Raw genomic sequence first — 14,590 nt, forward strand, 5'->3', positions numbered from 1 at the left:
TCCGATTACCTGCAATCGTGGAACTTCTTCAGCCTAACCCGGCCGCCTACAATGTATGACTGGTCATAGTCACAAATTAATCAATATTCTTGTCTTCTAGTGTTAGTGTGAGTCGGTAGACTAGATAGAATCGATTGATAGACAGTTTTATGAGATCATATGATTAAAGCTTTAAGGATCAATCAGTTTGTGGAGGAAATCCTATGTAAATAGGTCTAAAGGTGTTGTACACTTGTATTAGGAGTACTTGTAAGGTTTATTTATTTTTTTTATTTTACCAATAACCAATCCAATGAAAGATTACGAAGTATCTCCCTGCATAAAACTTATCAAATTTCTGTGTTTGTTTGGTAAAAATTTTAATAATTAATATTTTCACCATTATAGACAAAGTAAGTCTTACTAATGCGAGAAGAATTCAAAAATGATGATGAGAATAGTGAAATAACGGTTAAAAAATTAATTTTAATTGACTTAAAATCCAAACCAAACAAGCTCTCTATCTACACATAGCATTTCTCAAGTTTTAATATGCACTTTGTTAGGTTGTCCTCTACTGGCGGCATGATCTATTGGAACTCGAATCTGGAGAAACGTTGGTAAGGGTTAGCTAGTGTAAACCCCCGAGTGACCGACACTTCAGCTCTGGGAGGCGTCGCAAAGTAAGCAAATGTTATAGAGATAAATAGAGTAGCCCTTCTTTGATAGAATGTTTTTGGAAAGAATGAGTTTTTGAATAGTATGTGAAAAAAAAAAAAAAAAAAGAATTTGAAGGAATGATTGTCAAATAAAAACTTAAATTACCCAAATTTATTCAGCTTAGTTTGTTGTCTTAGACTATCTAATGAAACTTTGCAAAGTTTCATTTTTTGCAAGTTGCTTTGTGTTGAGATTTTATCAATAGTTATCAACTAGTTGACTATAAATTTTCCCATATTTTCTAAATGTATAATTAATCTCAAGTACTTGGTTAGTTGTATTCATTAATAATCCACCATAAATGCAGTCATAAACAGATACCTCTCTCCCTAGTCAATTTCGTCTGGATTCCAATTATACAGCTGTAAGAGTTGGCCGAAAGGAAATGGAAGCTGTACCCAGAACCACCTGGAAGAAAACTCTTCTAGTTCTGAACTGCATACTACTAACTGTAGGCAACTGTGGCGGCCCTTTGATCATCCGCCTTTACTTCATCCGTGGTGGCAAAAGAATCTGGTTATCAAGTTGGATACAAACCGCCGGCTTCCCAATTATTCTCATCCCTCTCTTTGTATCCTATATGAACCGCCGCTGGCAGCGTCCCATCAATTGCACCACCGCCACTGACACCACCGAGCTTTTCTTGATGAAAACTCGGGTGCTCATCGCCTCGGCAATTATTGGTAACTGTTTAAGCTGTTAGAAAAGATTCACATTTATTCATTTTGTTTCTAATCCTGTTGATCATCTCAGAAGCAGGAACTTATACTCCGAAAGAATGGTTTGGTCATATTTATTTATTAAAATTTGGTTTTGTACAGGTGTTATAACAGGCCTCAGTAACTATTTCTATGGCTACGGCCTAGCTCGTCTCCCTGTTTCGACGTCTTCCCTTCTAGTTGCCACACAGTTGGCTTTCACTGCTGGCTTTGCTTTCCTTCTTGTTAAGCAGAAATTCACGTCTTTTTCGACGAACGCTATTGTTCTGTTGACGCTTGGGGCGGCGGTTTTGGCTCTTCATACGAGTAGTGACAGACCGGAGGGCGAGTCGAGCAAGGAGTATGTTTTAGGGTTTGTGTTCACGCTTGCGGGTGCAGCTTTGGGTGGGTTTATTATGCCATCTTTAGAGTTGACGTACTTGAAGGCAAAACAGGCTGTTACATATAGGTTGGTTTTGGAGATTCAATTGGTTATGTGTTTCTTTGCTACTGTATTTTCCACAGTCGGGATGATCATTAACAAGGACTTTCAGGTTTTCTTTCTTAACTCTTTCCGTCTTTCTTTAAATTACTTAATCTAAAAGTTTAAATTTAAAATAAAGGTGTTAGAACCGACAATAGAAACCGTCCATTTTTAAGTGGAGAAAAAGTTGAAAAAATGTCGCATGTGATGGGTATAGTAGACCATAGGTTCGAGAAGAGGAACGGTTGGACTGGTTCGCCTCATGGGTCGGGCCACCCCACAGGTCTATAGCAAGTTGCGGGAGTTAACACCTCTAATTTATTGGATTAATAAAATTTATTTATTTAAGTTTTTTTTCAATTTTATCACAGCAAAGACATTTCCTTTTTTTAAATTAAAAGTCCAACGTGTTCACAAATTTCATAAATATGCGATGACAAAACTTGAATTCATGTCTTTCATATAAGTTATGGTATAGTGATTTCATCTATAAGCTTATAGTGTTATTGAATGACACATTTTTTCATATGAATTATCTTCAACAAGAACAATTATTGGAGCCGAAAAGATTATGCTTATTTCAATGTTTAATATAATTATGTCGTTATCTAGTTGTAAGTGAGTGATTAAACGATAGTGATTCATTTTTAACATTTTTCAACTTTACAAGTTATAATACTTTTCTTTCCCAAACATTTTTAAAAAATTAAAATAATTCATGTAATTTAATAAACTAAATTAGTAAGTCAAAGCAAGCAAGATTACCCAACTGATTGGATGGATTTCGTTTGTTCTACTTGTGTATTTACTATATTGATAACGATAGAAACTAATTTAGAAAAAGTCAAGCCTATTATCTTTAGATCAACTCAAATTTTGATTTAAAATAGATATTTATGACAGATTCCTCCGGCCTGGTTTCAGAAACCCCTTCTATGTCCCTTTTGATGGGAATTGAAATTAGTTCATGTTTAGACTCCATTAATTTCAATACGTATTTTTCTTTTTAACTATACATTTTCTAATAAAATAATATTACATATAAATTTAAAATTCTTCTTTCTTTTTTAACCGCAAATTTTTCTAAAAATTACTATAACAAAATATATTTTTCCCAAAAACTAATTATAATGGAGCTCAAACTGTTGGGTTTGTAACCCAAATTTGTTTTGGCTTCGCATTTTTGGGCCGTTGGACTTCAAGACCTCAACCTAGGGTTCAATTGAATGTGAAAAGTCGGGTTGACAATGCCTTGAGTAATGCTAGATGATTGCTCGAGTGACGGGGGGTGTTTTCAAAGCATAAAGTTTTCGTTCGCTTTTCTCCCCACAGTTACTCGAGCTACAGGGGCTTTGCTCAAGCGACGCTTGAACGATAGGGGAGTGAAGTTTCGCCGATTTTTTTGGTTTACGCAATTTTTAACCTAGTTTCCATCTTTAACTCTAATTCTAGGGTTTTGACTCGTGTACTATAAATATAGGTCTTCTCTTTCAGTTTTGTTGAAGCAATATTGTTGAATTTTGTATTTCCACTCCATATTGTTGATTAATAAACATCATTCTTTTGTGTTAATCTCTTTTCTTTTTTTACATATAATCTTGTTTCATCTTTATGATCTTGTTACATATTTCATACAACGTTATTAATCTCAATTTTTGCGTCGCCTTTGGGACCAACACAAATAGGGGCTAGGTTTTAAGTAAATTTTAACAAAAGTTAATAAAATTATGCGAGACTGAAGGGACACGTGTAAGCCGGGCTAATCCCTAGCATGTCTCGCCAGAAAATCTTGAGGCCCGGCCCGGCCTATGCCCGCCCTGAACTACAGATATTACAAATTATTTTATTTTTTATTTTTATTTTTTTTCAAAACTTTAGGTCCCCTAAACACCTCTAGAGCCACTAGAAATGCGAGAGGGTGTTTTTCTTCTTATTACCTTGCGTATCTTCTGTGCGCATTAATTAATCTAACAATCTCTTTATAGACTTTGATCGAGAATTACTTTTTAACATGTTACATGTTTTATAGGCAATCTCAAAGGAGGCAAAACAATATGAACTTGGGGAAACAAAATATTATTTGGTGCTGGTTTGGGCTGCCATTATTCTGGAAGGTTTCTTTTTGGGCATAGTAGGAGTAGTATTTTATGGTTCGTCACTACTAGCTGGAGTTATAATTACTGTATCAATCCCAATAACAGAATTATTAGCAGTTATTTTCTTCCACGAAAAGTTTCAAGCAGAAAAGGGTGTCGCTCTTTTCCTCTCTCTGTGGGGATTTGTTTCCTACTTCTTTGGTGAGATGAAACAAAGCAAAAAAATCATTCATCGAACTGAAGAGACGGAGATGGCTCGAGCTGGTGATCCTTGATTCACCATAGCGTCAAGTGTCAATTGATATATTTATAGTTTTATTTTTGTAAAACAACACTTTTGAGTGCATGTTTTGTATAATGTACTAGATTGTATTGGACGGTACAGTAGATGTCCTCAACTATTTATCTTCCTAGTTTCTACTTCTTTTCTCTTTAACCTGGATGATTTCAATATTTATCATGAAGTTCCATAATTTGATCATGAATTAACTAAACGAAAACGATGGATGTAACCTAGTTTTGATGGTTTAATTTCAATTTTCAAGTTTAGCCTTCAAGTATAATTCCATGTGGTGTTTTCGTAGTGATTTTATTGATTATCTATCCAACGGAATGTAGATTCATGAACTATGTTGATCAAGATATTATATTCATGTTTTAACTCGAATATCGATAATCATGAATTTTGTGGGAGATAAAAGTTATACTCCTATGATTAATTTGTGTAGTCATCTTTGTTAATTTTCCTCATTTTTAGTGCCCTATGATATATTGTAATTCATTATAAATTAGTAGCATTATTTAAGTAGTTTTCATTTTGCTCGGGGTCCTCTTGACACTGCACGTACATTAGTACAGTGCCAAGGCCACGAAATTGGATTTCAATTGAGATTCCTATTCGTTTTTGGATTTTATTTGAAATTCTTGTTGGACATATATTAGAACCTTTAAATCTCTACAAATAGAGATAGATGGAGCCAAAAATTCTACACACGACAACACATAACAACTTTTTCATAAATGTTCAAATTTAGAGAGAGAAAATTATTATTTTTTGTTTATTCATATGCTCAGAAATTAATTTCTTGATTTAATTAAAAGAAAATTCCAACCCATTAATATAGTCTTGATTTTAGAGAATACTATAGAAAACTTGAAGGTTCAAAACATGAATTTCTTGTGCATAAAAGCCGAGAGCTTGTGATCCAAAAAGTGGACGTTCATGATTCATATTCAATTCATAATTTAATCATTGAATTTACGTAAAAAATCTATTTTTTTTATTCTTAATATAATAGACACAAACATTTAGACAATCAAGGCTAGATTAATTAAACTAAAAAAAAATCAAAGTAAACAAATTAGTTCCCGATAATGACGCCAAAAACTTGATCTCGTGATTCCACAAGTGTACGAATCGTGACAAGTAATAAAATGAATTTTGAGTCCAAGTACCGTACCCACAAGGTCTATATATCTACTACTAATTTTATCCTAATCTATCTTCGATCTAAATTAATTTTACAACCGATTACTAAGTCAAGAGTTTATATGTTTCCTAAGTAAACTATACAATAATTCTAGTAGATGAAAGCTTAAAAGTTTGTAAAGACTATTTAGGATTCAGTAGTTTGGAATTTTGATTCACTTAGCTTGTTTAACATTTATCCAATCCAAATTCATTCAACCCATTTTTCATATGTATTAAGAATCGAATTAATCAATTTTAGTTAGTAACCCCTCTCTCTCAAAAAACTAACCCTATTTATTTGTCCGAATTTAGTATATTTCTATATAAATTCATACACATGTAGAAGAATTTAATTTTAATAATTCAATTATGATTTAATAAATTATAAATGTATCCCTCGATTTTTTATTAAAATTGAGTGGTCATCAATTCGGGAAAAAAAATAGTTAAACAGTTTGATTATGTAAACACAATGATGAAAAAAATTGGATTTACTTTTAAAGTATGAAATCAAGTCTAAGAAAACCTAAAATCTGGCCCTATGTTCACTTTATTACCGGTTTTCCTCCATCAATCCATTCCCTATCTCTTTACACTCAAAAGCATTAACAACTGAATAATCATAGTGCCTCAACAAATAATAAAACTATCAATGTAAAAAATTATTTAACAACAATAGAACTTCAAAACTTAATACAAAAATTTTTGAATGTAATACTATTGAGGTAAAAAATTCCTACTTCAAAAAAAAAAAAAATTAAAAAAAAAATAATGATAGTCAGCATATAGAGGTTTGAATCACTAAATTTTAAATAGAATACTAAGACTTACTATGTTATCACAACCCAAAAGGCTCAAACGGTCAATTTGATTTCTCTAAAGCTCAAACTGTTGGAAATTACTTTGTTATATGATCGATTGATTACCCGCAAGTGAATGGGATCGTGAACAAGTAATAAAGTGGTGTGTAGAGTGTCGAATCCATGAGGACTATATGTTTAATCGAGTTAAAGCTAATGATTCCCTTAATCGAATAGCAAGGTCAAGTTGTAACTAACACTATTAAATCTATCAACTAAATAGAAAGCAAGTAAAAGTTTATCAAATTTGCGAAAAGTATTGCTAAGATGTGGAATCCCCCTTGCTACTCCATTTTTAGTTCGACAATTTAAATTGACAATTTGAAATCATGTTTGTTGGTCAATGTTCCTATTTTAATTGAAAACCTCTCTCGATAGCTATCAAATTTATTCCCCTCATGCGACCTTTATATATCTCGATGAAAGATGCGAACATGATAAATGCATTAAACAAGTTAGAACATCTTATAAAAATCATATGAAGTATAGAGATATATCTCTATCCTCTATCGAACCTCACAATATTTATTATTTTGTACTAATGATCCTATTGTCTCTCTCGATAATAACAAAATCTACAAATAATTTAACTAGTGGCCAATTAATTGAAAAACATGAAAACGATAATAAATATCTAAACAATTAAACAAATTAATGTCAATTAAATTATTCAAATTAAAGATTCATAAAAGGGGTTCATCACATCCTAGCAAATATGAAAAATTAGCCTAACATATTTAAATTACAAGAAATCATATATAAGTGGAAAGACATAACCCGGATTTTTGATAAATTGAGAAGATGAAGACAAATCTTGAAATCTTGAATCTCTTCAATGGTTTCTTAATAAATCTCCACTTGCGCTCTCTCTCCTTTGTCCAATACCAAATTTGAATTTTCACTTGATTGAATTCTTGCAAGTCCCCCTTCAATTCTCTTGCAAAAACAATGAATTCTCCTCCTTTGGTGATGATAATTGATGAATATTGGAGTCTATTATGTATAAGAGAAAAGTATGAGAGCTCCCTTTGTGTATTTTCCTATTGGGTATCTGTAGTAGTCGAAAATTGGTGAAAAATCACGTCCAAATTGGTTTCCAAAAGAGTTCCAATCGAATAAGAAAAGTTACACTCGCGCGCGAATTTTTTATCTCTGCACAGTAGTTGGTATTTTGATCATAACTTTGTCTCCCGATGTCTCATTGAGTTGATTCAAAACGAGTTGGAAATCTAACTAAAAGGGCTACAATTTTCCTAGAAATAAATATTTTCCAATTCGGACGTTTACTATGCCAAAAATTGGTCGCAATCTTTGACTAAAAATCTGAAAAATATATCATGTAATTGGAAGTCGATTTATGGTATATTTTGATGATATTCTATTCCTTTTTGACTTCTAATTGCAATCCAATTGACTCCCATCAATCTTTAAAATATCTCTTATGGTCCAATTCAACCATTGGATATTTTCAATTTGGTCCTCAATTTTGTACGTCACCATTTTTAGCCGTTTTTCACTTCTTTCTTTCGGTTTAACTTCCAACCATCAAGTTTTACCTAATAAATGAAATATATAACAAATTAGGCTATAATTGCTTTAAAGAACTATTAAATGTTTATATTTTTAGGTCTACATAAATGTATAAAATACACTTGTCATTATACCAGCGAAATTAATTTCTACATCTTTAATGTTCTACTTTAATCAAACAAAGTTTTAGTGAAATACATTTATTTAGTTGATTAAAATCCATTTCTTGTTCCGATCTTGCTTGTGGCATGCATTATGTCTCTAATCTTGTTTTCAAAGATTTGACTACATCGACGGGTGGTTTAGACAAGCTAAAGGCCAAATTTTATTATCTTAATTTGGACCTCAACTAGATGAGCCTAGCCAAGTCAGTTCAAGTCCGAACATTTTATGTAAAGCCCGAGTAGTATTTTTCTTTTCTAAGAGTAAAGTGATTGATTTCAAGTGAGAATTAATTATTTTACTAAAAGTAAAAATTCGTCACTGTCAAAGCAGGTCAAGATTGTTTTAGTGGTGAATTCGGCACTTAGATGATATCTACTATCGACGCACGGCACGTGTCGGGTCCATTAGGGTGATTCGCGATGGGTAATTCAAGTGTGTGTGTGTGTGTGGAGTGTGGATATATATATGTATGGATTTATAAGAGATTAGAAACTTATTTTTATTTTGAATATTATAGTGGTTAGGATGGTGAGGCATTCTAACTAAAAAAATTTTGAGAGTTCAGAGTTTTAATCAGTTTCTTCAGTATTGATCAGTTCAAAGCACAGATTTTCCCAACTCTCACCTCATCTCCTGTCTCTCTTTCTCACGCCTTTCTCCCTCTCTCTCTCATTCTTTTTTCTTTCATACTTTACACCAAAAATTACACAAACACAAATTTAAACCTCTGGTTTTGCAAGATAAACTAAGAAGTTGGTACTCTTAGACTGTCAGGATCAAAGGAAAATTTTCATCTACTTCTCCTGAGAATTTCCAGTTAAAATACTCATCTATGCAAGTGGTTAGTCCTTTACAATATTATATAATTTCTCAATAATATACATGAAATTTTGATTGACATCTGGTTTCTGTTGGGAATCTACTTAACATACGCAGCGGAAAATTAAAACAGATTTCGATTCCCGCCAGAAATCTCTTTGTATTTAGATAAAAATTGTGAAAAGATTATACCTTTTTCAGATCTGCAAACTTCTTTACTATTATTTTCGTTCCAACAATCTTGATTCGCCACCCACAGTTGTCCAATTGTCCAGCCTCCAACGGTGATCCACGAAGAGAACAATATTGCAACTACCAGGGTTTTCTCCTCTTGTGCTAGCAAGAATAATTATGAGAAAAACATCTGGATTGAAAACCATAGCCATGTATTTATATAAGCTCAAACGGGTCTGGCCTGATTTGGTCCAATATTTAATTAATCCATTTAATTAAATCCAATCCGTGAATTAATCAATCCAATTAATTAATTCGGACATATAAATAACCAACCCAATTAATTAATTTATCCAACAATTGTTAAATTAATTAATTGACAAATTACAGTCTTTCAATTCTCTTTTGTGTGTGACCCATCAGGTTCCCGATCACGATGCCTAACGACGTGAAATATTATTTTGATCTAATCAAAATTGATAAATTAAAACACCCTTTTAATTTATCACCAATTCACACTCGCCATCCCAGATTGACATTTAGCAATGTGTCAGGACAGTGCATGTGACAGGGAATTTCATGTGGTATGACAAAACCAAACTCGTTCGTTTATCGTGAAACTATAATCCCTTCGTCAATATGATCCGATCAATTATGAGATATGGAATTGTGTCAATCCCGAATATCGATCATATCTTTCACTCCACTATTAAGTCAATATAAGTCGAAAACTCCTTTTCGACTTATGAGTACACCTTGGCCAAGGATTTCGTTATCGACTTAATTGAATGAAACGCAGATCATAATCTCCTACTATCTAAGAGTGACGAATCTTTTATTGGTCAATCACAACCTTCATACGATTTTTGACGTACCCGAACGATGTCGTATAAACGGCCCTTTTCAAAGCAACATCCAACACCGTCAAAGTATGATTGTTCTCATATAAGGTACCATGCCGACCTCAAGTCAAAGGACCAATTTCACTACCGAATGTTAGAGATTAACCACTGACACTCAAATAGTTATCCATGGGAATCTCTTGGTGGGTCTCCAATGTTTTGTTCTATAACAAAACATCCACGTGTTCATTTAAGTGTCGAGATCAGCTACTTACTTCACAAGTAAGAAATGTCACACGTAATGGTCTATCCGTAATAATGATATCTGTATCTCGCTATTACTTACGACCACGGACGATTTAAGATTCAATCATATATAATTTGTATCTCACAATCACAACTCCTTGTGATTAACAAATTATGAAAATTTAAATCTACGGACTCTATTATTTATTTAATTGTCTATTAATTAAATAATAGATCTGCCATTAAATTTCATTAATTATATATCAAAAGTATTTATATCCATGGTTGATTGGACTTAGGGCATAACACTTACAAACTCCCACTTGCACTAGATCCAATCACTTATGTATCCAATATCATAAAAGTCTACATGACGATCATGTTTATGCTACGACAACTCTTTGTCAGTGGATCTGCAATATTGTTAAATGTGGAAATTTGCTCTTCTCTTTACGTCATTTCTATGTATTATCTCTCTGATGAGATTATACCGCCTTAATACATGTTTGGATCATTGATGAGACCTTAGTTCCTTCGCTTTCGCGATAGCTCTATTGTTATCACAATACAATGGCATGTGATCAATAATATCAGAAACTACTCCAAGTTCATTTATGAACACCATGATCCATATTTCAACTCTTTGCTACTTCTGAAATAATCATGTATTAGGTTTCTACTATTGAATCAACGGTTGCTTCACATTTAGAACCTTTCCAACATTCCGCTTAAGAGTAAACCAATTTCTCCTTATGAAATCTTCTCGAGATTTCATCTATGTAAATTGAGATGAATTAGGCAATTTTCTAGATCTATCTCTATAGATCAAGTTGCTTCTCTCATATCGTTCATGAATAAATCATTTGACAACCTTTATTTCAACGATTGAAATATAGGGATGTTGTTTCCTATAATATTAAGAATACGACAATGCTCCCACTATTTTCTTGTAAACACACAATTAGTCTTAAAATTTGATAAAAATCAAACATCTTGACTTTTTCATCAAATTGAAGATGTCAACTCCATAGAGACTTCTCTTAACCTATAGTCATGATATGCAACTGTTGCAAGCAAAATCCAAATGGACTTCAACAAGGCTGCAGGAGGAAGGTTACACCAAGGTCAACACTTGACCTTTTCTACTAGCCTTGCTTTATATATATGGATATTCCCATCCATATCGCCCTTTTCCTTGTAAACTATTTACAAAAATTTATGGGTTTTATTTGATCAGGAGGCTCGACCAAATCCAAACCTTGTTCACATACGCTGAGTTCATCTCAAGTATCATGACCTCTTGCTGTCTTTTTTAAATCAACACTTGACTTTATTTTGGTGCAATTAGTAGGTTCATTATCCTGGATCAGTAATATCTGATTAGTAATCACGAATTTCCACCTTCTTGAAGGTCGAATGTTCCTACTAGACTCATATAGAGCTGACATGTCCTCAGGAGTCTCTATTTCTTGATTAAGAGTATGTCCCATATCAGATATGAGATCAAACATGGATTTATCTACTTAGTTAACTATATCTGTGGAATCTTGAACTCTTTGAAATTCTATTTTGCTCTCACTGTCTTCCTCTAGTGTAAACATTTTCTCTAAGAAGGCGATATGTCGTGAGATGAAAACTTTCTTCATGATAATAGAATTTATATTCAAATGTCTGCTTTGAATATCCCCACAACTACGTATTTATCAGATTTAGTGTCAAACTTATCCGATTCAAGATGTTTCAAATAAGCGTCATGGCCCCAAACTTTCATATGAGATAAATTGGGACTACTATCTTTCTATAACTCGTATGAATTTCTGTTAACCAACTTAGATGTGACATGATTTAGTGTTGTACACTGCAATCAATGCATGACCCCAAAATAATTTTGGGAGATTTGCATGGCTTGCTATTAATCGCATTATATCTAATAATTAACGATTCCTCCTTTTAGATACACCACTATGCTGCAGTGTATATGGAGGAGTCCACTGCAAGAGAATCTCATTCTTTCTTAGATAATCTAAATTTTATCTTTAAGAAATTATCACTCGATCGAATCTTAATGTGAGGGTATCTTTACCTATTTATTTCTCTATTTTTAGTTTGAATCCTTTGAACTTTTCAAGAGTTTCATGTTCGAGTTTCATCAAGTATACATGATCATTGATGAAATAAGAGAAACATTACCTGACATCAATTGACATGAGTCCATATGCATCACTATGTATTAGACCATTAATTATGCTGACCTTTCTTCTTTTCAAGCAAAAGAAGATTTGATCATTGTGCCAGATATGCATAATTTGTACTTGTCAAAATCAATTAATCCCGAGTATACATCTTTATGTAACTTTGGAATTGTATTTCATCTATACAACAAAGTCTGTCATGCCAGATTTTGGTAATAATTAGATTATCGCATTTATGCCTTATAATTTCTATACTCATTATAGAATCCTTAGTATTAAAAAATATAAACGTCGTTTTTTAATTTACCATAGCCATTAGGATCTTTACCAAGATAAATAAGAACAACAATTGTCCATAACATTAAAATAGTTCATGTCCGAACATGAAATTCATTTTAATGTTCCAGCTATGGTTGATATAAAGCGACATTTCTCTAATTCTAATACTAAACCAAAAGGCAATGGCAAGAAGTATATTCCTACAGGCAATGCAACAACTTTTGCTCATCTCCAACGTGTAGGTCAACTTCTCCATTTCGCTGTGGTCTACTTCTATTTAGTTTCTCTATATTTGTATAAATATGAGATTTACATCTGGTATCAAATACCTAAGAAACTCGTGAAGTAGACTTAAGCCACGCTATATTCCTTCCATTGACCTTTCATTCTATAATGAAACCAAGGGTCTTTAGATTTCGTATTGTCCTTCGCTTAGATTGTCTTAACCATATTGGGTGCTTTCCCAAAATCCCTTTAGACTTCCTCTTAATACCCTTAGAGGAATCAATGACTTGCCCACCTCTAACTTTGTTATTGGGCATAACCTAAGCATGTTAATCAACTTGATGAGTATGCATTCGAGTTTATCTATATCATAATTCATAATTAGTATGAATAACTCTATGACAGATATTGCAGAGCTAAGTCAATATTTAATTCATAGTTAATGATTGAACTCGTTCGAAACACTTCTCATGTCAAGCATCTTCAGTACATGAAGATTGACTGAAAATTCTTTAATCACTTTGTATCGGTATAGTTGTTTGGAAGTCTCATATCCTTCCACACATGATTATTATCATACAAATCTTTGAAATGAAAAATCATGTGTTAGCATGTTAGTATCTATACTCTCATGTTGCTTCTGTAACTCAAGTGACATAGTTGCAAGTATCACTTACATTGCAGTACTATTGTTATCACAGCGTTTATTATAGCAGCCACCTCTTTCTTGATCGAATTATCAGCAGATGTCTCTAAAAAGGACTACTCAAGGACATAATCGATTTTCTCATGCTTGAAAACAATTCTCAGATTGCAATGCCAATCAAGAAAGTTCAGTTTGGTTGTTGACATTCAGTATGCCATTCAAAACATATGGTTACTCAAGAGTCAATATAAATGTAAATGACGAAAAGAAAAAGAATAATATATAAAATGCATCAATTAATTTAAAATGAACTTTCATTAAATTAATTATACTCCCACTGTTTAACTAAAATTTATGACCTTCTTACATAAATTTATGAAGTCCATACTTGACTCCTAGTGGGCTGGGATCCCATCTATTATATTAAGATCTTGAGTGTACTCAACAAGGCTTAATATAATAATTTGGTAGATATTATTATCAATTGTATCTCCATACAACTTCCCGATCATCAAGCTGGCAACTCTTTATCTTCACACATCTTATGTGTTAGCTTAACATGCCTTTAAAATTTATTTTCTTGAGTGTACTCAACAAAAGATAAATTTTAATTAAGTCGAATCCATCATTCATAAATATCCAATATTTCATAGTATCAAACATATCCCTAATAGACCAGCCTTGAGCTTACTCAACAAGTTGAGACGATTTGGGACTTCGGTTTCACTATAATGATGGAAGGCAATTATAAATGTGACTTAATATTTTATGAAGGAATTTTGCATTCAAAGGTCTCATCGTAACAATAATATATATTTTATTATACATCTACCATACAAATAAATATATATAACATCATATAATAGTGTGGACGATTATGAACTTTAACTATCTAGTTTTTTCGAGCCATAAGGAACACTAGTTGGTCAATTCCTAGGGGGTATAACATTAAACAGTATCAATGCACAATTTCCATGGTTCCTCCTCTTCTTGTTTCTTCAATTAGTCCAATTGTAACATGTATCCTATATTAGTTGGCATGCAAGCCTACATGAAATTGGACTCGTAGGCCCATAACAACAATAACAATAACAATAATGGACTCGCAGGTCTAAAATGATTAAGAGCTCTCAAGCCCATAATAATAACAATAATAACGAGCTC

General features: G+C 32.7%; 1 protein-coding gene across 1 annotated transcript; it reads left to right on the forward strand.

Annotated features, from left to right (window-relative positions):
• Window positions 1-598: 598 nt before the first annotated feature.
• Window positions 599-4,458, forward strand: LOC111372930 (purine permease 3-like). The gene is made up of 4 exons (XM_022995357.1): window positions 599-662; window positions 1,007-1,382; window positions 1,521-1,951; window positions 3,911-4,458. Exons 2-4 carry the CDS (start codon window positions 1,085-1,087, stop codon window positions 4,250-4,252), a joined length of 1,071 nt encoding a protein of 356 aa, XP_022851125.1. The 5' UTR covers window positions 599-662; window positions 1,007-1,084; the 3' UTR covers window positions 4,253-4,458.
• Window positions 4,459-14,590: the final 10,132 nt, after the last annotated feature.

Source organism: Olea europaea, unplaced genomic scaffold, assembly GCF_002742605.1.
Source record: "Olea europaea var. sylvestris unplaced genomic scaffold, O_europaea_v1 scaffold1049, whole genome shotgun sequence".
Taxonomy (NCBI): domain Eukaryota; kingdom Viridiplantae; phylum Streptophyta; class Magnoliopsida; order Lamiales; family Oleaceae; genus Olea; species Olea europaea.